The sequence below is a fragment of the Erinaceus europaeus genome, chromosome 10 (genome assembly GCF_950295315.1).
Source record: "Erinaceus europaeus chromosome 10, mEriEur2.1, whole genome shotgun sequence".
Taxonomy (NCBI): Eukaryota; Metazoa; Chordata; class Mammalia; order Eulipotyphla; family Erinaceidae; genus Erinaceus; species Erinaceus europaeus.
In genome coordinates, this window is record NC_080171.1 from 105,249,594 (window position 1) to 105,276,692 (window position 27,099).

Below are 27,099 nucleotides of genomic sequence, written 5' to 3' on the forward strand. Positions count from 1 at the left end.
AGATTACGTAGCTTACTGGCCTCCTGCAGGTCCCTAAAAGGGAGGGGGGTAGGGACTGAATGTCTGGAAAGTTCGGTCCCCTGAATTTTCTGCCCTGCGACTGAGCAGGCCGGTGGGAGGAGGCACGTTTCCTAGGCAGGCAATGCCTTAGCCACCTGGCAGGATTGAGTCGCCTAGCAACAACGGGGTCCTTCCTGGCTCGGCGGCGCTCTGGGCCTGAGGGGTGAAAACCGCCGCGGAGGGCGCTGGGGCCAGCGGTGGCGGGGTAGGAGGCGGCAACATTTCGGTAACTCGGGCTTAACGGCGCCGGGGGACCGGGCCTCTGAGTCTGCAGGGAGATGAACGCAGCGGATAAGGTCCTGGTGGGGCCCGCTAATAGCGGGCCTGCGCAGCCAGAGGAAGAGGAGGGCGAAACGGGCGGGAAAGAGCCGGGGGCAGACGCGGCCCCCGGGCCCAGCTCCTCATTTCGCCTCCTGGTGACTCGGCGGGAACCGGCCGTGAGGCTGCAGTACCCGGTGAGCGGCCTGGAGCCGCTGGCCTGGTCTGAAGACCACCGCGTGTCGGTGTCCACGGCGCGCAGCATTGCAGTGCTGGAGCTCATCTGCGATGTGCACAACCCGGGCCAGGACCTGGTTATCCACCGCACCTCGGTGCCCGCCCCTGTCCACAGCTGCCTCCTCAAAGTAAGTCGTCGTTGGGCCCCAGCCCTGGGAGCACCCCGTCCGCTGCGATGGCCGCAACACTGGGCCCTGGGGAATCTCAGTTCATACCTAGGCGGGGGATTTCCCCTTACCGCACCCAGCGCATAGGGTTGAGTGGCTGAGGTCACCGTCTTTTTGTGTCAGATTTGCACGGATTACCCACTCTCCAGACGTGCACATAGAGGTCTCCTGGGAGGTCCCCTCCGAGTCCGATCTTTGTTTCTGTGCATCTGGATAGCTGCAGGAGCCGATTATTCTCTGTTGTGCTCCCTGAGACTCCGCCCCCTCTTGACCCAACCCCAGACCTGCTACTACCGCTGCTCCCATTGTCTGGACTGACTCCTCGGCCCTCGGCTGGCTTTGTGTACTGTGCTGTGGCCTCTCATGTGCCTCCTTTGCTCTGAAGCAGAAGAAAATGGTTCCTTTCCTTATCTTAACTGTTTTCGGCGACTTTGTTGTGTCTGTTCTTTGCTTCTTTCACTAGGCGGACGAGTAAATACCCTGTCGTTAGTCGCTAAGTCTTTGTATTGATAGAATGGAAAACTCTCTGGAAATCAGTGCTGTTGTTGCAGTTGTTCAACTTTAAGCCTGGTGTTTCGTATGGATTTAGTGTTTTCAGCTTCGTATAAACTTTGCCTTCAGAACTTTAGAGTTCCTAAAGTTTTTCCGGTTTAAGTAGTAACTTCTCTCATTCTTATCAGTGGTTCAGTAATACTAAAAGCTTTTCCTATCTCCTTTGCAGATCTATATACATACATACACACACATATATGTAATCTGTCTTGAGTGTATGTTTACTTCTTCAACAAATATTTGAATTTGTGGTAGGTAGGGGCTGATCTAGATTTTGGAAATAAAGCAGCCTATAGAACAAAGTTCTTGGGCCAGGTAGTGGCAAACCTTGTTGAACGCACATGTTACAAAGCACAAGGTTCAAGCCCCCAGTCCCCACCTGCAGGGGAAAAGCTTTACCAGTGGTGAAGCAGTGTTGCAGGTGTCTGTCTCTCTCCATCTCTAACACCCCTTTTCCTCTTGATTTCTGGCTGTCTCTATCCAATAAATAAGTGAAGATAACAAAAAAATTTAAACAAAATAAAACAAAGTTCCTCCCCTCATGGAACTTACATTCTTTGGTAAGTCAATAACATAGCTACATAATGATAAACACTGCTGAGAGATAGATGTAGCTATAGAGAGAGAATATGTTAATGTGAAGTGGATTTTGATTTAACTTCTATCACAGTCGGTTTAAATATTGATTGTGTTTAGTAGATACAACATAATGGCTATGCATATGACATCATGCCCATCTCTGAGTTCCCAGGTTCAGTCCCGTCACCACCATAAACCAGATCTGAGTAGTGCTCTGGTAAAAGTAAATAAATATGAATTGTTAACTGTAGATAAGGTACAGGAGCCCACACCACTTTTTAGCATGCTTAGTTCAAATTTTTAAACATCTAGAATTGGTGAGCCTGTATGACTAAGACATCTTAAGATCTTGGAGAAGATATGAACAAATTGGCTGGAGTATAAACAAATTAGGTGGATAGATGCTGGTAATACTAGGAAATTGAGAAACCAGGGAGGCCGAAGGAAGAGGTTTGAAAAGGTGTAAACCCTTCTGAAAAATTGTGGGCTAGGGCCTGAGCAGTGGTGAACCCAGTCGAGTGTATACATGCATAGAGACCCAGGTTCAGGCCTCCAGTCCTCATCTGCAAGGGTGGGGAAGCTTCAGGAGCAGTGAAGCAGTGCTGCAGGTGTCTTTTTCTTTTGGTCCAACAAAATAAAAAGTAAGAAAAATGGGAGTCAGGCGGTAGTGCCGCAGCTTAAGCACACATGGTGCAAAGCATAAGGACTGGTGGAAGGATCCCAGTTCGAGCCCCTGGCTCCCCACCTGCAGGGGTATCGCTTCACAGGTGGTGAAGCAGGTCTGCAGGTGTCTGCCTTTCTCTCCCCCTCTCGTCTTCTCCTCCTCTCTCCATTTCTCTCTGATCTATCCAACGACGACGTCAATAACAACTACAATAATAACTACAACAATAAAAATAAAAAACAAGGGCAACAAAAGGGAAAATAAATAAAATAAAATATAAAAAGAAAGAAAAATGACAGCTTTCTTCCCCAAAACTATACAGGCTGTAAACTTTACTGTACCATCCCTGCTTTTACGGTGTTTGTTAGTTTAGATATTATGTGTTATTTGATGTGACTTGATGGGTTATTTTGGAAGGTTGGGCACACTCAAAATTTTTCCCTATAAATTATAAATTTTCCCTATTGACAATTACTCCTTCACTCTATGCCATTGAGTTTATAAAAGCTTTCTTAGGAATGCTTTACTTTTGGACACTAGAGGGTTCCTGTGTGTACCTCTAATTGATACATAAGTTGCTTGAAAATGAGTGGCATCTTCCCTTTCTGTAATGTGTTTTGGTATACACATTTGGTATACACATCATAAACCATCAACCCAATTACAGCCCCTATAGACTTGGGTGGGGAATGCTGGGTTGTCCTTGCAAATGTACTTTTATTTTTTTCCCCATCAGAGAGACCTGCAGCACTGCTCTATTGCTGGTGAAGCTCCTCACCCCTGCCTGCAGGGTCTTGTACCCCAGGTCCCTTGCACATTGTGATATGTGTACAATCTCCCAGGGTGTTGACCATCCCTACCCCCTCACAAATCTAACTTTTTAATTTATTTGATAGGAGAGAGAGAAATTGAGAGGGGAAGGGGATATAAAGAGGGAGAGAGTCTATTTACTGATAGTACATGGGCAGTTAAGTTTCATTGGTGTTATCCAGCTTGTCTTTGCTCTCACCAAAAGGTGAACATTACACACACACACACACACACACACACACACACACACATTTTTAGTGTGTAGCATTGCTAGAAGGCAAGACACACTAAACCCCTCTGAAGCTTTTGCTCTATTTTCTTATTTAGATTTCTTTTGGGGGAAATTTGCAAGTTACTCCTCTGTGTATTAAGACTACAAGATATAAAGATGAATGACAAAATTCTGAAAAACTATAAAATAGTGACAAGGACAATTTGCAGTTTTTCTTCTGATTAGCTGGTGACTTAGTGAATCATCTCTACTTGTGTACAGTTCCAAATTCTAATAGTGTGTGACTAGTATTATTTTGTAACAAATTATAGAATGTTTTAGAAAGTATTGATTCCATCTTTTAAGTAAAATAACTATTGCCTGTCTTTGAAATCATGGTTCTGCCTTCAGGAAGCTGTCTTAATAGATTCAAATGAGTTTTTGTTGGGTACTTACAAAGTATGCAGCTGTTAGAGGCCAGCTGGAAATGGTGTAGTGTTTGAGTAAGTGATTTTTCTGAGCTGGACTTTTAAGAGGTATGCTCCTTGGACATGTTAATTTGTTTGCTACTTTTGTGCTGTGGAGACTTGGAGGAGGTGCAGTGGTCAGATTCAAGCAAATATATTAGAAATTGCTGTACAAAAACCACTGGGAATTTTTGGGCCAGTGGGATAACTCACTCAGATTCAGATGTTCCTGCTGTTTGCCATGTGTGTGAACTGACTTCAAGCCCTTGGCTTCCCATAGCACTGGGGAAGTTTTGGTGCTGTGGTGTGTCTCTGTCTGATAAGGTGACCTGGAGCGGGAAAGCCCAGGCAATAGGAGCAACAAGAGAACTTTCTGTCTTGGTTGAGTTCCGTGCTGCTTTCCATCTTATCAAGGATTGTTTCCACCATTGTGGAACAAAGGATTGTCTGAGCTTCCATTATTGCCTATGCTACTGTTTTCATTACAAATTCTGTAAATTTACTTTAAGTTCTATAGTAGCTGTAAGTTCTATTTATAGCCAATTTACCTATTACAAGGATTGCTCTTTAGTTACTGTATAAAAAGATTGGTCCATCTACCCTTTATTTGGTGGGCAACTTCATATCTACCCTGCATTTTACGTACTTTTAATTTTAGGTAACATTTTAGTACTCTTAATTTTAGGTGACATTTTAGTCCTCAAAAAGTATTGATAAAAGCACGGTAGCTAACATTGAGTACTCACTGGTCTATGCTTTGCATATACACTGGTTTATATATCTTTTAAACTCTGTGAAATATGCCTTAAGATACAAGTCCGGAAGGTTCAAGCAGTTTTCTCAAGGTCACAGAAATAGCATTGATAGAGCCAGGGTTTATACTTAGTCTGGCATCAGAGCATGCATTTTATCCATCCATCCAAAGCTCTAGACTTTGATTAGCATCATTTTATTAACAGACTAGTCAAGTATACCTCGATTTAACTGGAATTCTCACTCTGTATTTCTGTAGCATTTCCTCACATGTATCTGAGAGACACCTAAACATCTTTCTAAAATCAAGGTACATTGCTTAGTGGCCTGGGAGGTGGTGCAGTGGATAAAGCATTGTACTCTCAAGCAGAAGGTCCCAAGTTCAATCCCCAGCAGTACAAGTACCAGAGTGTTAATCTGGTTCTTTCTCTCTCTCCTCCTATCTTTCTCATTAATAAATAAAATCTCAACAACAACAAAAAAATACATTGCCTAAAACACCACTTAATTAATATTCTACAGATGTTGGCACTACCCTATAAAGGTTCTGTTAAAAAACAGTCTCTACAGTAGCTCTCTGGCTGACATTTATTAACGCTCCTGTGACTATCCAAAGAGGGTGATGTAGAATGCAGAGCATCCCTGAAGGGCAGTTGAGGTGAGTGTGGTCTATAAAGCACAATTTCGGCAGTCGGGCGGTAGCACAGTGGGTTAAGCTTAAGTGGCGCTAATCGCAAGGAACAGCATAAGGATCCCGGTTCAAGCCCCCAACTCCCCACCTGCAGGGGGGTCACTTCATAAATGATGAAGCAGGTCTGTCGGTGTCTGTCTTTCTCTCCCCCTCTCTGTCTTCCCCTCCTCTCTCCATTTCTCTCTGTCTTGTCCAACAACGACATCAATAGCAACAACAATAATAACTACAACAATAAGACAAGGGCAACAAAAGGGAATAAATAAGTAAAAGAGTAAGAAGGAAAAAAGCACAATTTCAGAAAAGTCGTTGGCAAACTTCATGTCTACCCTTATTTTATATGCTTGCTTAGTGTTATCTAGTAGTGTTAGTAGAAAAAGAGATTATTCCCGTTTTACTAGCTTCTAAGGATCAGTCTCCACCTATAAGGGAGAGGCTTCACAAGTGATCAAACAGTGCTGCTGCTTCTCTCTCCCTAGCTCCCTCTCTCCTCCATTTCTGATCTATCACATAAAAAGTAAGAAGAGTGGGAAATGGCTGCTATGTGGGCACCTGGTGGCAATTAAAAAAAAATCCCATCTTCCTGTCAGCCATTACTCTAAAGACAGCAGGTCAGGTCCATTCTTCTCACTGCTTAAGACATGACAGAAATCATGTTTTACTTCACCTTACTCTTTTTTTTTTTTTGAAGGTTTCTTAAACATTTATTTATTTTATTGGATAGAGAGAAATCAAAGGGAGAGAGCAGGAGAGAGACCTGCAGCACTACTTCACTGCTTTTAACTCTTTCCCTCTGCAGGTGGGGGCAAGGGCTTGGCCCCAGAAGAAAAGATATTCCTCAGGAACAATATTATACTATAATTTCCAACTATAATTACCTTGACTATTGAGAATTTGGCTGTGGTTTCTATGGGTTGGCTTTCCACTGGTAGCTAAGACAAAACTTGCTAAAAAAAAGTCTTATTATTGGGGGACAGATTTGTGGATAATTAATAAAGGTTCCTGAAAACTTGATTATGTTACTGATGAAAAAACCCAGTGGTTATGTACTGTGAAATTATCTTAAGAAAGTGTTGTTTGGCATTTATTTAAAAAAAGGAAAAGTTTTTGGTGTGATAAAAATTTGGAGTGCAGTAGTTGTAGAGTTGACCTTACTCTTTTATGGTTTTAACCCTTCTGGCTCCTTTATTATGGTGCTAAAACATATTCTTTTGGTCATTCATCCTTTCCTCCATCTCTAATATCCCTTTGAAAATCTTTCTAAAATGCTCACTATCCTACTTCTAGAATTACATAAATAACGCCACCAGTGTACTTTACCAACTTAGAGGAAGGATGCCGGGCTAGCTTCGCAGGAGAGAGACCAGGAACTTGTGGCGGCATGGTAATACAATTCTTTATTGATGCGGGGCCCCAGAGTCGGGTGTGAGCACAGCGGATTAAGCCATGTGGAATGCAATGGCCGCCTCCCGTTCTGCCCTTCTCCAGGTCAGGATGCGGGAGAGAAAAGAGGGTGAAACCAGGAACAGCTGTGGGCTTTATAGGAAGTGGCAAGTCAGGAATGGGATTGGCTAGGAAAGGGGTGGAGAAAACAAGGCACTCTGGGAAGGTAGAAAGCTGGCGGGACTAATGTGCCCTGCAGGCATGGGTGGGGGATCTCTCAGGCAAAACAATGATTCTGTAAATAGGCCAAAGTATCAAGCAATGCAGGGGAGCTGGCGTAATGCCCCAAATCTCCCCCTTTCTTTTTATCTAGTGGCCATGATATCAGGAATGCTGGGCACTTTGTGAAGCAGGGAGTCTGATAGGACAAGGCACACCTTTGGGGTTACTACTGTCTCTCCTTGCTCAACCTCTCAATAGAGAGAGACTAGCAGGATTGACACACTCTTCAGGTTCAGGCCCTGCCAAGCTCTCAACCACATCCTCACAATTTCCCGACAGAAGGAGAGGTGAGCAAATGCTAGAATGATCTAAAAAGACCTACTAGAAAGCATTAGCCTGGGTGGGATGAATGGGATTTAAAAAGGAGGGAGAAGGGAGCATTCTAGGGCTGGGAAGCTAACTCAGCAGTAGAGTGCTAGCCTCACATGGCTTGGGCTTTGGGTTCAATCCTTGCACCCTATGGGAGTAGACTAGAGGTCTCCACTGATGGTGGTGGTGTACTTTACTCTCAATCTCTTACTTGTCTCATTCTAAAAATAGAAAAAAGTTTAGCTTAGAAATGAATTCAGTGGTAATTCACATTCTCCCACGCTATATTAAAAAGACAGCACTCAGGAGTCGGGCGATAGTGCAGCAGGTTAAGTTCACGTGGCGCAAAGCGCAAGAACCTGCATAAGGATCCGGTTTGAGCCCCTGGTTCCCCACCTGCACAGGGGAGTTGCTTCACAGGCGGTGAAGCAGGTCTGCAGGTGTCTGTCTTCCTCTCCCCCTCTGTGTCTTCCCCTCCTCTCTCCATTTCTCTCTGTCCTATCCAACAACGATGACATCAACAATAACAACAATAATTACAACAATAAAGCAACAAGGGCTTAAAAAGGGAATAAATAAAATATTTAAAAAAACAACAATAAAAAACAAGGGCAACAAAAGGGAAAATAAATTTTTAAAAAAGACACTCTAGTCAAGAGAACCAGGAAAGGCAAAGATGGGGATGTTCAGAGAATGACAAATGGTTTATCAGAATGGAAAAGCAATTGGAGTTGCCTCTCAGCATAATATGCGAATGAAATTCCAGATAGAAAATTTAAAGCTGCCATTTATATCACAAAGATTTTGAAAGTTCAGATATCTAACTGTATTAAAGATGTTTATAGGTACAGTTTTTTTTTTAAAAAACTTTTATTGATTATTACTGGATAGAGACAGAAATTGGGGGGGGGTAGTAGAGAGGGAGAGAAACAGAGAGACACCTACAGCCCTGCTTCACCGCTCGTGAATTTTTCCCCTGCAGCTGGGAATCAGGGGCTTTGAACCTAGGTCTTTGTGCACTGTAATGTGTGTGCTTCACCAGGTGTACCACTATCTGGCCCTTGGTCTTACATCTTTTTTAAAAAATACTTTTGGGGAATTGGACAGTAGTGCAGCAGGTTAAGCGCAAGTGGTGCAAAGCTTAAGGATCCCAGTTCAAGCCCCCCACTCTCCACCTGCAGGGGAGTTGCTTCACAAGCGGTAAAGCAGGTCTGTAGGTGTCTATCTTTCTCTCCCCCTCTCTGTCTTCCCCTCCTCTATCCATTTCTCTCTGTCCTGTCCAACAACGATGACATCAGTAACAACAACAACAATAACTACTACAATAAAGCAACAAGGGCAACAAAAGGGAATAAATAAATGTTAAAAAATACAACTAACGAGGGAAATTGTTTTAAAAAATACTTTTGTTTGTTTTATTTTAATGAGAGTGAGAGACAGAAAGACAGATACACACACACACACACACACACACACACACACACACACACACACACACTAATCCGGCATGAAGCCCAGCCAGTCTATCTTGGCGTTACTCTCGATCGCACTCTGTCATTTCACAAACATCTCATAAAAACTGCAGCAAAGGTGGGCGCGAGGAATCACATCATTGCAAGACTGGCCAGCTCCTCATGGGGCACGAGCGCTTCCACACTACGATCATCATCTCTGGCATTATGCTATTCCACTGCAGAATACTGTGCCCCAGTATGGTTCCGTAGCCCCCATGTCCACTTGGTTGATTCCAAATTATATTCCTCCATGAGGATAATTTCTGGAACCATCTGTTCCACCCTGGTTCCATGGCTGCCAGTTCTTAGCAACATTGCCCCGCCAGATATTCGTCGGGATGCGGCATCATCTAAGTTCATTACCCACATCTACGCTCGACTGGACCTGCCGATATACGTGGATATCTTCGCCCACCCTGTCCAACGCTTGACGTCTCGTCACCCAATCTGGTCCCCTACGCCTACACTGAACTTCTCTGTTCCAGTCTCTTGGAAACAGAGTTGGCAGTCAGCTGAGGTAAAGAACAAACACCTCATCACAGACCCCTGCAAGCGTCAACCCGGCTTTGACCTAGCACATTATGATTGGGCCCTCCTCAATCGCTATCGAACAGGCCATGGCCGGTGCGCCGCTATGTTCCATCGCTGGGGAGCCAGAGACGACCCGAACTGCCCCTGCGGCTACAGACAGACTATGGCCCACATAGTCAACGACTGCCACCTCTCCAGATTCAAAGAAGGTCTCGAAACTTTACATCAGGCTCAACCTGATGCTGTTGACTGGCTATGGAAGAAGGGCAAACGCTAGAAGAAGAACACACTAACCAACACCAGAGCACTGCTCAGCTATGGCTTATAGTAGTGCTGGGGATTGAATTTGGGACTTGGGGGTCCTCAAACATGAAAGTCTTTTCCCATATTTTTTAAAAACATTTTTATTTTATGACTAGTTCAGCTAAATACTCTGTTGACTATTAATAATAAAGAATCAAGTACTTCTGGCCAAGGCAGAACCGACAGACTTTCCTGAGGCCCCAGAAGCCCCAGTTTCAATCTTCAGCACCACCATAAGCCAGAGTTGAGCAGTGCTATGGTAAGAATCAAATACACTAAGCAGGGGGGTCGGGTGGTAGCGCAGTGGGTTAAGCACGTGCGGCACAAAGTGCAAGGACCGGTGTAAGGATCCCAGTTCGAGCCTCCGGCTGCCCACCTGCAGGGGAGTCGCTTCACAAGTGGTGAAGCAGGTCTGCAGGTGTCTGTCTTTCTCTCCCCCTGTCTGTCTTCCCCGCCTCTCTCCATTTCTCTCTGTCCTATCCAACAATGAAGACATCAATAACAACAATAATAACTACAACAAGAAAGCAACAAGGGCAACAAAAGGGAATAAATAAACACACTAAGCAAAATAGATCAGAAGATGAAAGAGTAGCTAGATGGCTTCTGTCCTGTGTGGAGTATAACCAAAACAAATAAAAAGTCAGACACAGACCACCTCTTAAACTCTGAAAAATACAGTGGTTATCAGAGAAGTAGGGGGAAGGAAAATTAGAGGAGGGTGGAGGGAGATAATCTGATAATGTGAATGATGCTTAAAACTCTGGAGATAAACATGATGAGGTTTATACACTCAGAGTATGTATAGGGCTATATAACCAAAGTTATATAATCTTATAATCCAGTGCTGAATCAATAAAATTGAAAAATATATCATGTGCATCTCTATTATTACTATAGTTATATCAGTTTTAAGAAGAACAAGGGAGCCAGGCTGTGAATGATGACATTCTGACCCTTAAAAATTGCCAATTTTTGTGTAAATGCTTATCTAGTCCTTACATGTATACTTGGCTTTATAAATGCATGTCTTGGGGCTGGATGGTGGTGCACCTGGCTGAGCGCACACATTGTGTGCAAAGATCCAAGTTCAAGCCCCTGGTCTCCACCTGCATTGGGGGACGCTTCACAAGTAGTGAAGCAGTACTGCAGATGCCTTTCTTTTTTTTTTTAATATTTATTTTATTTATTTATTCCCTTTTGTTGCCCTTGTTGTTTTATTGTTGTAGTTATTATTGTTGTTGTCGTTGTTGGATAGGACAGAGAGAAATGGAGAGAGGAGGGGAAGACAGAGAGGAGGAGAGAAAGCTTAGACACCTGCAGACCTGCTTCAGCGACTCCCCTGCAGGTGGGGAGCCGGGGTTCGAACCGGGATCCTTATGCTGGTCCTTGTGCTTTGCGCCACCTGCGCTTAACCCGCTGCGCTACAGCCCAACTCCCATGCAGATGCCTTTCTATCTATCTCTATCTCCCCTCTCCTCACTTTCTCTCTGTTCTGTCAACTTAAAAATAAAATGCATGTCATACCAAAATTGACAAATTGATATAAACTTTCAGTTAAAATGTGAGTTAATGCACCCCAAGTAATATAAATATGTTCTTCCTAGAGTGAAATCTTTGTCTGATAGTTTTATATCTCTTATTTTCAGGTTGGCTCAAAAACGGAAGTTGCTGAGTGTAAGGAGAGATTTGCTACTTCTAAGGACCCCGCTATCAGTCAGACTTTCATGTTGGATAGAGTGTTCAACCCTGAGGGAAAGGCCTTGCCACCACTGAGAGGATTCAAATACACAAGCTGGTCCCCCATGGGTTGTGACTCGAATGGCAGGTGCCTTCTGGCAGCACTGACCATGGACAACCGTCTGACCATCCAGGCTAACCTCAGTAGACTACAGTGGGTCCAGCTGGTCGATCTGACTGAGATTTATGGAGAACGTCTATATGAGACCCGCTATAGGCTCTCCAAGACCGAGGCCCCAGAGGGGAACCTGGGCGATTTTGCTGAGTTTCAGAGGAGACACAGCATGCAGACACCAGTCAGGATGGAGTGGTCAGGCATCTGCACCACTCAGCAAGTCAAGCATAACAATGAGTGCCGAGATGTGGGCAGTGTGCTTCTGGCAGTCCTCTTTGAGAACGGTAACATTGCTGTATGGCAATTTCAGCTACCCTTTTTAGGAAAGGAATCCATCTCTTCATGCAACACAATTGAATCAGGCATCAATTCTCCTAGTGTTTTGTTTTGGTGGGAATATGAGCACAATAATCGGAAAATGAGTGGCCTTATTGTGGGCAGTGCTTTTGGACCTGTAAAAATTCTACCCGTCAATCTCAAAGCAGTTAAAGGCTATTTCACATTGAGGCAGCCTGTTGTTTTGTGGAAAGAAATGGACCAATTGCCAGTGCATAGCATCAAATGTGTACCACTTTACCACCCTTACCAGAAGTGTAGTTGTAGCTTAGTGGTGGCTGCAAGAGGATCCTATGTGTTCTGGTGTCTCCTTCTCATCTCCAAAGCAGGCCTGAATGTTCACAATTCCCATGTCACAGGCCTTCACTCATTGCCAATTGTCTCCATGACTGCAGACAAGCAGAATGGGACGGTCTATACTTGTTCCAGCGACGGAAAGGTGAGGCAGCTGATTCCCATATTCACAGATGTTGCATTAAAGTTTGAACACCAATTGATTAAGCTCTCAGATGTGTTTGGTTCAGTGAGGACACATGGGATAGCAGTGAGCCCCTGTGGTGCATACTTGGCTGTCATTACAACAGAAGGCATGGTCAATGGCCTCCATCCTGTTAACAAAAACTACCAGGTCCAGTTTGTTACCCTAAAAACCTTTGAAGAGGCTGCTGCTCAGCTCCTGGAATCTTCAGTTCAAAATCTCTTTAAGCAGGTAGATTTACTAGACCTAGTACGCTGGAAGATCCTAAAAGATAAACACATCCCTCAGTTTTTACAAGAAGCCTTGGAAAAAAAGATTGAAAGCAGTGAGGGTACCTATTTTTGGCGTTTCAAGCTTTTTCTCCTAAGGATTCTATATCAGTCAATGCAGAAAACCCCTTCAGAAGTCTTGTGGAAACCCACCCAGGAGGACTCCAAAATCTTAGTGGTTGATTCACCTGGTGTTGGCAATGCTGAGGATGAACAGCAAGAGGAAGGCATGTCTTCTAAACAGGTGAATAAGCCAGGGCTTCAGGAAAAGAACAAAGAAGGTGATCCAGATGACCCCATAGATGACTCACTCACCCAGGCTGGGGAAATGGGAGGCCGCGAGCCAATGGAAGAGAAGCTTCTTGAAATCCAAGGGAAAATCGAGGCTGTGGAAATGCACTTGACCAGAGAGCACATGAAGCGAGTCTTAGGAGAAGTGTATCTGCACACCTGGATCACAGAAAACACTAGTATTCCCACCAGGGGACTTTGTAACTTTTTAATGTCTGATGAAGAGTATGATGACAGAACAGCACGGGTAAGTGTTTAATGACAAAACCATTGACACTGGAAAGCTTGGTTTCGCTTGTTTGTTTTCATAAGAGAGAAATGGCTGGGATGGGGCAGTGTACCTGGTGGAGTGTACGTGTTACCATGTGCAAGGCCCCAGGTTCAACCCCCAGTTCCCACATGCAGGGGTGAAGCAGTGCTGCAGGAGTCTTTCTTTCTCTCTCCTCTGTCCCTCACTCCTTCTCAAGTCGTGTGTCTCTATCAAAAAGAAAAGAGAAGAAAAGAATGGCCACTGGGAGCAGTAGGTTTGTGTTCAGGGACCAAACCCCAGCAATAGCCTTGGTGGCAATAAGAGGGAAGGGATGGGTAGGGAAGAGACTACAACTCCTATAGTTCACTTTATTTTTTTTTTAATAGTTCACTTTCTTACTTTGATGTTTTTAGGTTATTGATTGGCATGAGGTGTAGGAGAATAAATGGAAAACATGAATTAATACAGGGAACACTTTCCAGTCACCAAAGAGTATCTCCATTCTTCCTGTTACTGTCACCTCAGTAGATACATATCCAGGGGCTACAAGATGAGGTGTCCAGGTATGGACGAGCTGAAGGTGGCAACATTTAGAAGAGAAGTATGTGACTGGGGAATCCATAGCAGTGAAATATATATGCCTGGTTTCCTTTCCCGTCCTGTTTACAAAAGGTTTGGTTGGGAAAGGGTCCCATATGAAAGATTGGAGAAAGTCTTTTGATTTATTTTTAACAGGTAATATTCACTTGGTAACAATACTCACTTGGATAGAACACCGTTTTTGCCACTTGCAGGACCTAGGTTCCATCCTAGACCCATTGCATTGAAGGGAGCTTCTCCCAAACCCCCAGCCCCACGCCACTTCTCTGACTTTCCATCTCTGAAAAAGTCAGTCTGGAGCAATGAAGTCTTGGAGATGACCAAAAAAAGTAATATAAGATTAAAACGATAGGAGCCATGCTATGGTAGACCCCTTAGAGCACACAGTACAATGCACAAAGACCCAGGTTCAAGTCCCTAGTCCCCACCTGAAGGGGTAAACTTCATGAGTAGTGAAGCAGTGTTGCAGGTGTCTCTATTTCCCCCTCCACTCTCACTTTCTCTTTGTCTCTACCCAATAAATAAATCAATATTTAATAGGTAAATAAGTATTACTCATGTTTTATTTCATTTAATCAAAAATAGGGCACAGTCTAATTTCTGATGTTCCATACTTCAAGCAAGGAAACTGAGTCTGTGAGAACAAGGTTATTTTTTGAAAGATTTCTTTATGCATTAATTAATGAGGTAGGACTTACGGAATCACACTGGCATATGTGGTACCAGGAAGGAGTCATACTGGGGACTGCAGCCTTCAGAGTCAAACATTTTATCAGCTTTGCTCCCTCTGGAGCCACTGTAACAAAACTGTTTTAAAAAAAAAAAAAAAGGTGTGGTCCGGGAGGTGGTGCAGTGGCTAACGCACTAGACTATCAAGCATGAGGTCCTGATCAGTCCCCGGCAGCACATGTACCAGAGTGATGTCTGGTTCTTTCTCTCTCTCCTATATTTCTCATTAATAAATAAAATATTCAAAAAACAGGTAATGAAGGGGTCACTTGGTAGCACAGTGGGTTAAGCGCAGGTGGCTCAAAGCACAAGGACTGGTGAAAGGATCCCAGTTGGAGCCCCTGCTCCCCACCTGCCGGGGAGTTGTTTCACAAGCGGTGAAGCAGGTCTGCAGGTGTCTGTCTTTCTCTCCCCCTCTCTGTCTTCCCCTCCTCTCTCCATTTCTCTCTGTCCTATCTAACAATGACGACATCAATAACAACAATAATAACTACAACAATAAAACAACAAGGGCAAGAAAAGGGAATAAATAAGCATTTTAAAAAATAGATAATGGAAGTTGATACTAGTTTGGAAAATTATCTAGATGCCACATAAGTTAGCACTGTTTTATTTAGAATGGTTATGTAGTTTCAACAGAATATCTTAAAGAAGAAAATTTGTTATCCTCTCCTTTCTATACCAAATCAGTTTTGGTTGAAGATAAGGTCTTTTGTGTCTTAAAAATTCAGCTGTGTGCATGAAATGAAAACTTTTTCCCTATCACTGCACTGATCAGTTTTGGCTTTATGGTGGTTGAATCTGGTGCCTTTGGAATCTCGAGCATGAAAGTCTTTCTGCATAACCATTACGTCCCCAGGCTGGAAATTAAAACTTTTCAATTAAATATGCAGATTTACTGTTGATAAAAATTACATCTGCAGCCTAAGAGGTGACTCAGTAGATAAAGTGTTGGACTTTCAAACATGAGATCCTGAGTTCAGTGACATCAAAATATGCCATAGTGATGCTCTAGTTTTTTCTCCCCACTCTCATAAATAAATCTTTAAAACTAATATATTGGGTTGTCAGAAAAGTAATGACACATTTCTGCACAGAAAATCATAGGGAAAAATATGCCCTGACTTTCCAACAACCCAGTGAATTATTTCTGATTCACAGCACGTTATGTTAGTATTTTTCTATATTATACTGTAGTACAATATATGCTAGAGAATAGCACTTTTCAACTTCTTTTTATTATCAGCTTCCCAACAACAAAAAAAATTTTTTTAAATAGATGTTTCTCCTGTTTTTGCCCATGAACTTTATTTTATAAAATGCCAGGGAATGCATTTATAGCTTCCTGCATGTGTGCAATGTGGCAGCTATTCTCCTGGGTCTAATTTTCTGTCCTTTTATTTTAAATTTTTATTATCTTTATTTATTTATTGGATAGAGACAGTCAGAAATTGAGAGAGAAGGGGAGATAGGAAGAGAGACATACTTGTAGACCTGCTGGAGGCTTGAACCTGGGTCCTTTTGTATTTTAGTATTATTATTATTACTATCTTTATTTATTGGATAGAGATAGCCAGAAATTGAGAAGGAAGGAGGAGGTAGAGAGGGAGAGAGACAGGGCAGGAGTAGATAGCATAAAGGTTATGCAAAGAGACTCATGCCTGGTGCCCCAAAGTCCCAGGCTCAATCCCCTACACCACCACAAGCCAGAGCTGAGCAGTGCTCTGTTATTAAATATAAAAAAGTAAAAAGTGGGGGGGGGGGAGGGGGAGAGATACCTACAAACCTGCTTCACCACTCATGAAGCTTCCCCCCAGGCCCACCTGGGGGGTTGGGGGCTTGAACCCGGGTCCTTGTGCACTATAATGTATGCTGTCAACCAGGTGTGCCACCATCCAGCCCCCTCCTTTAATTTTTTTTAAAGAAAGTGAGAAACAGAGAATCTAGATGCTATGGAACTGTTCCACCATCCATTGAGGTCTCTTGATGTTGTCCATGGCATTCACATGTGGTGCTGGGGCACAAACCCAAAGCCTTACACATGATAAGGAACACAGTCTACAGGGTGAGCTTTCTCCCAGCCCTGGCCCTTGACATTTTAATACCACAGATAGTGTGTGTGTGTGTGTGTGTATATCTGTGCAAAAAGAGTAAGATTTTCTTTTTGTCCTCAGATTACTAGCATTTGTCTTCTTGAATAGAGTATCACTTCCACTGAGAATGAGAATGCATAAGTTAAAATTTGACTTGCATGTTCAAATAGAAGCAGTCCTTCCATTTGTAAAATTTGCAGTATTGACTGGAAAATTCAGAGCAATTTCTGTCACTGCACCACTATCAGGATGCTTGACTTATCTTGATAAAAGAGATAAAGAGCTGTTGTTCCTGCTGCGGGGGACTTTAAGTTCAAATTCTCAAGGCTAAAAACCCAAGCCCCTTAAAGTTATGGTTTCAGTGGCCTAAGAGATATATAGTAGCTAGAGCATTGGACTTGGGAATGTGAGGTCCTGAGATAAGTCCCTGGCATCACATATACCAGAATAATGCTCAGGTTCCCTCTCATCTCTTTCACTCTTGTGTTAATTTTTTAAAAAGTTAATGGGCTTAACAGGAACAATAAATTCATAGTGTAGGCACCAAGCCCCTGCAGTAACTGTGGTGGCAATTAAAAAGAAAGAAAAGTTAATGGGCTTCATATTTTTTTTTATTTCTACTCAGAACAGGTAAGTTGACTATGACACCAATTTCTTTTTTATTTATTTTTTATTATCTTTACTTATTTATTGGATAGAGACAGCCAGAAACAGAGGGAAGGGGGGTGTAGAAAGGAAGGGAGACAGAGACAGCTGCAGCAATGCTCCACTTGTGAAGCTTTCCCCTGCAGGTGGAGACTGGAGATTCAAACCTGGGTCCTTGCGCATTCTAACATGTGCACTCAACTAAGGGTCCCTCAAAACTTGAGTGAATTAATTTTAATGAAAGACAAATGTAGAGGATTCTTCCACAGAGACGAGTATAACTAGATTAAAAGCTTGAAAGACCGTTATCTGTGAGAAGATGGTTTTAAAGAGTTGCTGTATCCCTACCTCTCCGTTATATAGCCAGCCAGAAGTGTTTTTCAGCAAAATGTAGATCAGTGCTTACAAACTGTAGTCCGAATAGAACATAGAAAAGCACAGGTGAGGTAGGGAGGGACAAGGCTTAGAGCCCTGCCCTGCCTACTTCCCCACTGCCAAATAGGGTGCCGCTATTGCTCTAAAGGAGGCAGTCAGAGAACCTCAGATTGTAGTCTGCTAGACTAGATTGATCATGGCTCTTGGGTCATCAGAAAGTTGTTATTTATTTGTTTATTTATTTTTGCCACCAGGGTTTTGCCGGAGCTTCATAGACTGTGTGGTTCTATCACTCCTGGTGGAGTCTTTTTTTCCATATAAAGAGTGAGGAGCAGAGAGTGAGGCGGAGGAGAAACACCACAGCACTGCTTCATCACTCATAAAGCTTCTCCTCAACTTAGTTCTTCTAGGTAGTGGCCAGGCACTCAAACCCAAGTCCTCACGCATGTGTGCTCTACGGGGTGAGCTGTCTCTCCTGGCCTCCTCAGGTCTTGTTTAAAGAACATTTTGTATAATCCCGCGAAGTTAGTATTTTGCATATAGATGATGCTCTTCCTTCTTAAAGTCAAAACATTATAAATAATAGCTAAATACTTTGTCTTCTAACAGAACTCTGAAGTCTTTGTTTCAGAAGGAACTAAAACAAGGCAAGTAATAAAACTTTGGTATTCAGAACAGTTATTCTTTTGCTGATTATAGTTCATCCTGTTGTCAGAGTCCCTGAATGGGCTTATTTTACTCAGCCAGTTGACATAAGTCAGAGGTCTAGTTTTTTTTTTTTTTTTTTTTTTTTAGTTTATTTTTACTTTTATTTTTTTAACTTTTCAGACAGTGTGATCAGTCTTTGTGGAAATTCAAATCTCCTGTCTTGTGTGCAGTACTACATAGTTTTTCATTTCTCTTTTGTGCCAGTAGGATTTCTCTTTAGGAATTCCTGCACTCACCACTAAACATTGCTGACTGCTTTGTCTTACTAGGTGCTGATTGGACATATCTCAAAGAAGATGAACAAGCAAACCTTCCCTGAGCACTGTAGTTTGTGTAAAGAGATCTTGCCATTCACAGACCGCAAACAAGCAGTCTGTTCCAATGGCCACATTTGGCTCCGGTAAGCCTTTTTACACCAGCTTCTGCTTTTTTCTAATTTTGTTTTTATCTTTTAATTTTGGTGAGTACAAGCTACCATAAAGTATTTATCCAAAACACATATTATCCCTGCCATTAAGCTGGGAAAAAAAGCTGCCATGATAAAACTTAGTGTGGTCTGTCTTCTGGCTGACTAAAGCAGAACACCCTTTAAAGGCAATTTTGACACGTGATATATAATATAGATGTTTGTTTTGGTACTACTGTGTGCCTGTGAACTAAGACAATATTAACTTCTAATTTTACTATTATAGAACTAATCCCTTTCAGTTATTACAGTGTAAAAATGCATATGTGCTTTGTGTTTGATTTTATACTAAAGGGCAGATGTTTTCCTCCTCTGTCTCACTCTAAGAGCTAGCCTAGCCCTGATTTGTCCTCATTGTCTGTGAGCTACATTTGACGTGGTTGGTTACTCCTTCCTTCGCAAACACTTCTGCCATCTGCTTTCCAGTCCACAATGTCATCACAGATCACCTATTCAGTGGATGACAAATGTATGGCTATCACCTGGATCTCTCTCTCTATAACTAAACTACTATTCTATGTCTCTATGTTTGGAAGTGAAATAACTTACCCAAAGTTGTACAAGTGGTCAGTGACAGCTGAGAATCTGCCCAATCACGACACATTGTTTCTTAGGTGGGTTCTTTCAAAGCTCTTTCACAGAGCCTCCCCTCTCAATTTCCATTTTTCCTGATTGAAGTAATGCCATAAAAGCCTAGGGATGACTTCTCCATGTGAATGCATGTTTGCTCTCACTTAAAAGTAGACTTTCTTCCTTCCTGTATATACAAGTTTTTACTCAGCCTTAACCTACTTAATATCTTTCCCAAGCCCCTCTTCCTCTTTATTCCTTTTGACTCCTGCAAAGTCCAAATGCACTGTCTGCCATTACTTAGCATTCTTTCTTCCCTAGTTTACCTGGTCCTGGAAGATGATTCAGTGAACAGATAACTTGGATGAAATGAACCTGCGAACATTTATTAATGCCCATTCTGTCCTTGAACCATTTGTCTTCTGTGTCCTTCAAGTTTCCCCGTTGTAGTCAGAGAAAGGCAGTGTGTCTATCTCATCTTAAAGTCACTGGTACAATTTTTCAATATAATGACCAATTTTTTTAACAGAAAAAGTTCAAAGTACACTCAGGTATAAACAGATCAGAATCTTTCCTAATGGTTCAAATATGACAGAAAAAGAAGCATTAACGGGGCCGGGTGACTGTGCAAGGACCCCCTTGGGGATCTAGGCTTGAGTTCCTCCCCAGCCCCCCGCCCCCGCAGGGTGGACACATTACAAACTGTGAAACAGGTCTGCAGGTGTCTATCTCTCTCTGTCTCTATCTCCTCCTCCCCTCTTAATTTCTCTCTGTCCTATCGAATGAAAAGGGGGGAAAGCCACCAGAAGTGGTGGATTCCTAGTGCAACTGGAAGCAAAAAAAAAAAAAAAAGGAGAGAGTTGGGCGGTAGTGCAGCGGGTTAAGCACACATGGCGCAAAGCGCAAGGACTGGTGTAAGGATCCCCACCTGCAGGGGAGTTGCTTTACAGGCAGTGAAGCAGGTCTGCAGGTGTCTTTCTCTCCCCCTGTCTGTCTTACCCTCCTCTCTCGAATTCTCTCTGTCCTATATAACAGTAAAAAACAAGAGCAACAAAAGGGAAAAATAAATAAATATGAAAAAAAAATTTTAAAAGATGATGATGATGAAGTGTCAGTATTTATAGAGACTTTATATCTGTTTGCTTCACAGCCTGACACAGCCTCTTCCCATTAGCGTGGGGTGCAGTGGGATGCACTGTTGCATGAAACCATAATCTATTTTTGCCCTTTCACTTGGGCTTTAGAACAACTGTCTGTTGCTTTAGTTCTAGACTTTGGTAGAACTTACTGTAGGACTGTGCAATCTGTCTTCTTGCAGGTGTTTTTTAACATACCAGTCCTGCCAGAGTTTGATATACAGAAGATGTTTGCTCCATGACAGCATTGCCCGCCACCCAGCTCCAGAAGGTGAGTATTTTGCCAGCCTGAGGAGGATGGGACCAAGTGTGCCCCAGCCCTCACTGAGTCGGGCTCCACACCTCACTGTTTACTTGCGTGCCCTCAGGGATGCTACACAGGTTCATGCTGCACTATACAGTATCACCGTGGAACTATAGTGAACTTAAAATGAGGATTGGAATATGTCATGTTCAAGTGCATATCCTATTTTAATATGCAAATAAGTAGGGCTATAGTTGCAAACAAATACATCCCCAAAAGTTTCTTTTAGAATGCAAATATAGATTGTATTTGAATGAAAACCCCACGGATGACCATGTCTGCGTAGACACTGCTGAGCCGGTGGTGGTTCATTGCACTTACAGTCACTCTTCTGGTAGCACAGCCTTTTGTCCAAATACTCCTGTAGCACAGCCTACACTTCTGAGATTATTAGTTGGAAATAAGATTCTAACTAGGGGCAAGGAATTAGTGATTTTTTTAAGGTGTTTTATTTATTTATTTTTTATTTGTTTTCAGCTCTGTAGTTGGTACAGTCAGTAAAATATCTGGCCTGCCAGCATGAGATCCTAAGTTTGTCCTGGCATTTGCATGTGTCAGAATGATGCTCTGTTTTTGTTTGTTTCTCTTTCCAGCCCTCCCTAACAATTCTTTTTTCTTTTTCTTGTCTTTCTTTTTGTTTATTTGTTACATATGAAAGGTTTCACAGAAAGACACAGATAAATCAGAGATGAAAACAGGAAACCTCAGGCATGCAAGTCTGATATTCTACCAGTTGAGCTGTTTCCTCAGCCACTAAATAAATTGTTTATGTATTTATTCATTTACTGTCTCCAGGTTTATCACTGGGGCTCAGTGCCAGCACTAGGAGTCCATGGCTCCTGGTGGTAATTTTTTCCCCTTTTTTTTTTTTTTTTGTTTGTTTTTTGTTTTTCATTTTATTTGATAGGACAAAGAAGAATGGGGGGGGGGGGATAGGGAGAGAGAAAAGTACCTGCAGACCTACTTCACTGCTTCTGAAGCATTCCCATTGCAGATGGGGAGTGGGGCCTTGAACCCGGGTCATTTCGCATAGTAGTGTATGTATTTAACCGGTTGCACCAATGCCAAGCCCCTTTTTGTTTATTTTTAAAATAATTTGTTTTTTATTTTTGAGAGAGATACAAAGAAAAAGATAGAGAGGGCCATAGCCCTGCTCAGCTCTGGTTTATGGTGGTGTGGGGGATTGAACCTGGGACTTTGGAGCCTCAGCCGTGAAAGTCCTTTGCATAACAATTATGCTATTTCCCCTACCTTTTTATTTTCCTACTAGGGTTCACTGGGCTCTTCACCTACATGACTACAAGTGTGGGTGGCATTTTTTTTTTCCTGATAGAGAATGAAAGAGAGAGATTGGAAGAGACACTGCAACACTGCTTTACTGCTCATGATCTCTCCCCTCCCCACCACTTCTATGTGGTGGCCTGGGATTTGAACCCAGGTCCTCCTGCATGATAACTTGTGTGCTTTATCAGATGAGCCACCTGTCAGCCCCCAAGTCTTACCTTTATTTTTCCTTCCCATCTTTGCGTCTTGGAGAAAACAAAAGCACCATGTTCATTGTGTGCGTGTGTGTGTGTCCGTCCCTAGCAGTGGTACATTTGATCTCCAGCATTACACATGCCGGAGTGATGCTGTAGTTCTCTCTCATAAATGAATAAATCTTTTAAAATGACTAACACCAGTGAGTTAGTCCAGTCTTGTTTAGAGCTGCTTTGCTCAGAGACGCAGAGCTGTTTCATCTAGAAATGGAGCTAGACGACTCATCTATTGACATGACAGTCTGTAAGGCTGCGTCCCACTTGGCTGCCTTCTCTGAAGTTGACACTCACTACCACTGTGTGTCTTCTTTTGTAGATCCTGACTGGATTAAGAGGTTACTGCAAAGTCCCTGCCCTTTCTGTGACTCTCCTGTTTTCTGAATGTCCGTGGCAGGAAGATGGAAAGAGCATGTGCACTGCTACAGAAAAATACCCTCTAGTCTGAAGACATAGGATGTGAGAAGGCCCGACGTTCAGAAGTAAAGAGATGGTCTTCATGATTATAAATCGGACCCTGGGAACTCATTTTGGAAGTACATTCTCTGTCTCAAGGGGCTGAAGATATCTTTAAAGTGACTAAATGCAGAGATTTTAAGAGATACGCTGCCCGGTCCCCGGTCCCCCCCCCCCCCCCCATGCATTGAGGAACGCTTGTTTTTTAGGTGTCTTCATTGAAGTAGTATGAACAAAAATGCCCTATCATTTCCAGGAACAGAATGATCTCAGAGAGTTTGGGTGAGGGTGTTGCCGAACTGAGTTAGGCTTTAATCCTTGCTGTGGTCTGGAACTGCCTCCCCACTCTAGAGAGCTTAACTACCCGGTACAGGCTATTCAGTGTTCCACCAGATATTAAAAGCATCTAAAACAATGTATGGGCCTGATATTTTGTCAAAAGGTAGTCACAGATCTGTATCCCACCCATTCTTACTTGAATTTTGTGTATATTAAAAAATCATTTTCCTAAAACTGTATTTTTAAGAAGTTGAAGCCAAGGCTGAATTTCATTTAAATGTGTCAGAAGCCAAGTAACTCTTACAAGTTAATAATTGTGACTTATTTTAATAATCTTGCATTTAATCATTTTTTCATCCCACTTCTTGATGTGTATAAGAAAATGAAGTCCTCCGGTTCACCTATGTCATATCCCTATTTCAAACCTAACTGAGATCAGGTTATTTGTACATAGAAGAGAGTATTTTCTCCTTTTAGTATTCAATGGAAACTTAGTATTTTTACTGTTGACATTTACAGACATTTCATTTATATCTGGGGTAGGCATATTCACAGTCTTAACTAGAAACTTGTAGAAAGAGACAGTATAGCAGTGAGGACACTAAAGCTCTTTTGTACAAGTGTACAGCTCATTCGAGCAGGACCTGGTGGTTTCTTCTCTCTACAAAGGTCCTTGATTTTTTATATTACAAGTATTTTTCTGTGAGCTATTACAAAGAGATGCTAGATGTTAATTGGTGTTAAAGCTAAAATTAAAAGTAGACACTGAATTACAGTGTTCCTGGTTGGCTTTTTAAAGTAAGTATTAGGACTTGGTGCTAATCAACAAGACTGTAATGTACACACATCTTGAAATGGTACGTATTTCTGAAAGTTGAATGAGAAACACAAAAAGTACAATTCTGGCTTGTAATCTATGCTAATCTGTTTGCATAAATTCCTGCTTCTTTTATATCGTTAGCAAAAGCCACCTGTCTTTACTCTCGACTATTTGGTGTTTGGGTTACACTGTAACAGAAACATGCCAGACCTACCCTTCTGTTCTAGGAGCCTAAGAACATTTTAAGAGGCATTTCCAGACTCTACTTTGCAGTGTTTTTTGTTTTTGCTTCCTGTTCAAATTGTATTTTGTCTCCTGTAGTTTAAAGTATGTATTTGCTGGGGTCTTCTGCTTGTTTCTTATTTTGGTGATAATTTCAAGAATAATGTTTATCTAGATTTTGGAGCCCAACGATTAAATTGACTTTGAATAAAGAGATCCAGGTGGCATTAATATCATGAGTAACACAGCTCAGAAGGTGATGTGAGTTATATTCATTTCTGCCTGTAGTTATTTCACTTAACAATAATACAACAATAAAAGTCGAGATCATGACAAGGGAATTTTTGCAATTTAATAATCATGGCATGCTTAGTTTCACTTTTTGTTTTGTTCCTAAAGCCAGCAGTTGATTTGTTTTTGTTGGGAAATTTTGTGCTGCTGTCATTTAAAACATACATTGTTTTATTTAAAGCAGTGATGCATTTGGGGAGAAATTTAATTATTTGGAGTTTAAATGGGATCTTCTGAACATTTTGTATGTCAGTCTAGGAATTAACATGGCAACTGTCTTACTAGAACATGACTTCTCTGAAGGAACTTGACCCAAGGACATTCTCTATTATTATTATTTTTTATTGGGCAGAGAGAAATTGAGAGGGGGAATGACAGGGAGACATCATCCTTCATCACTTGTCAAGCTTTTCCCCTGCAGGTGGGGACCAGGGGCTTGAACCTGAGTCCGCACATTGTAGTATGTGTACTCAACCACTACTCAGCTCCCCCAAGGACATTCTTAAGACTTAAGACTCAAATCCAGCCAGTGCCTGCCCAAATCCAGCCCAAATTTCTGTAGACCTAGTTTGGAGACTTTCCCTATCTATCCTCGCTGCCTCCCCCACACCCCAATTAACACAGGTGAATCCACTGACCCATGAGAATAAGACAATTTGAAATAATGGCAGCATCATATACAGTGCTTCTGACTTCACTGATGACAGTATTAAACAATAGGGATACCTTGGAAAATTAGGAGTGGCATCAGAAATCCTGAGAATATTTGCCTCTTCTGGTTTAAACTATCATGCCCTCTTTCCTAAAATCTGCCAGATCTGTTTAGTAGATTTTAAGTTTATTTCAGCTGTCATCATAAAATAAATGGTAGAAAGGCTTGCTGTACTGTTATAAAGTGTAGGAGCAAAGGTTGACATGATGAGGCCTTTTTAAAATATAATACCATTGCATTTTAGAGCTGTGATGTGATGTCCATAGCAGTATCACATCTCATCCTGCCTCAGTCCATTTTTTCCTATTCTAGATGAGAAATTGATAGCTTGTTGTGCTTGATGTTCATTCTGAAATCCTCCTGTGTCTATTGCCGAGATTGAAAACAGACTCTACTGAGTATCTGTCATTCCTGCTAAAACCACCAGTTATGATTCAGTGTCAAGTTATTAGAGCCATCAGCAAAACTTTGGTTGAGTGACATTTTTCTGTTCAAAAGGTCTTTGAAGTGGTTGAAGCCTGTGGCTTGGACCTCTTAGCAAGTTAATTAAGTTAAAAGAATGTTCAGGGGTGGTAATTAAACAGTAAAGCCCATTCTGTTACAATTAGAAGAAATACAGTGTTGAAGAAATAGATGCTTATTCGTGTTTGTGAAGAGGATATAGTGCTGGTTTCCTGCGACATCTAATCCACTTGCAGTAATTAAACAATCAGTTTGGTGAGTCGCTGCAGTTCCTAGGATTAAACTAGGTAATCAGCATCCATGTCCACAGTCACTGCATCCTTTCTCTTCCTCCTCTTTATTTTCCTTTATGTAAGGGTGCTGTTGATTTCCATGTTTTAAATAAATAAGAGTAGTGGTAACATTTCTAAGAGTTAAGTCATGTAGAACAGGGGTGATGAATGTCCAACCTAGGGGCTGTATGTAGTCCATGGATTCATTTGATCTGGCCCTGCAAAGGCAGTGATCACCCTTAACCTTTTTTCACTGTAACATTAAGTGCTAATTTTTTATTTAATTTTTTAAATTTGATTTTATATTGCCACTAGGGTTATGGCTCTGACTTAGTGCCTACAATGACTCCACTGCTCTTAATGGCCATTTTTTCCTTTCTCTGTTTTTTTCTTTGATAAGACAGAGAAAAACAGGGTGATTATGGAGTAGGAGCTGTTGCAGATAGCTCTCCTAATAAATAGGAAAAAGACAAAAAAAATCACTTGAAGACTCAACAAACTACAATCAGGATTTCTCTAGCAACTCATTAAGCCACAAAAGTCAAAGAACTCTCCCAGTGTTTATACTACTGAAATAAATGCTTGGATATTTTTATAAAGGTAAAAAAAATAAAATGAGAGTTAGAGAGAGATATCCACAGCACTGCTTCACCACTTGTGAAGCTTTCCCCCTGCAGGTGAGGAGCAGAGGCTTGAACCTGGGTCCTCATGAAGGGTAAAGTGTGTTCTTTACCCAGTTTACCATGGCCCAGCCTTCAGTTGATAAGTTTGGCCTGTGAGTGATACAGTTATCCATATAACAGAGGAGGCTCCCCACCTCCTGAATTGTGGATGGTCTCCCTAGGAAAAATTATTTCTAAAGGTAATAGTGTTATTTGTTAACAACTTGGTAAACTATCCAGAACTCTGGTGGTGGGAATTATGTGGAATTGTAACCCTGTTATCTTACAATCTTGTTAATCATTATTAAATCACTAATAAAAATGTTCAAAAAATCATTTAATTACTATTTCTCTCAGGGTACTCAGTAACTCTTGACTGGACTTTGAACTAGAACACATTAAATATCTCACCTTGCCAACATCCACCCCCTTCTCCAAGTGAATAGTCTTAACAAGCAAAAATTCTGGTATGGACAGGGATAGATAGCATGAGGCTCCAAAGTCCCAGGTTC

The 27,099-nt window shown here is 42.0% G+C and overlaps 1 protein-coding gene across 2 annotated transcripts; it reads left to right on the forward strand.

Annotated features, from left to right (window-relative positions):
• The first annotated feature begins 98 nt into the window (after positions 1-98).
• Positions 99-26,923, forward strand: GTF3C4 (general transcription factor IIIC subunit 4). Of its 2 annotated transcripts, none has more exons than XR_001601624.2 (5): positions 99-683; positions 11,421-13,247; positions 18,302-18,339; positions 18,670-18,800; positions 20,755-20,843. XR_001601624.2 is itself a non-coding variant. In XM_007527877.3 (5 exons), the coding sequence occupies exons 1-5, from the start codon at positions 339-341 to the stop codon at positions 22,793-22,795; spliced, it is 2,457 nt and encodes an 818-aa protein (XP_007527939.2). In that variant the 5' UTR covers positions 99-338; the 3' UTR covers positions 22,796-26,923. The 2 variants fall into 2 exon arrangements, 1 of the variants encoding a protein (XP_007527939.2); XM_007527877.3 differs by lacking the exon at positions 18,302-18,339 and adding an exon at positions 22,731-26,923.
• Positions 26,924-27,099: the final 176 nt, after the last annotated feature.

Excerpts from the sequence above, each read along its gene's own strand:
- GTF3C4 (XM_007527877.3), top strand. The coding sequence starts at position 339 with ATGAACGCAGCGGATAAGGTCCTGGTGGGGCCCGCTAATAGCGGGCCT. Across the intron at positions 13,248-18,669 it reads ATGATGACAGAACAGCACGG|GTGCTGATTGGACATATCTC; the intron begins GTAAGTGTTTAA and ends TTGTCTTACTAG. Across the intron at positions 20,844-22,730 it reads CCGCCACCCAGCTCCAGAAG|ATCCTGACTGGATTAAGAGG; the intron begins GTGAGTATTTTG and ends CTTCTTTTGTAG.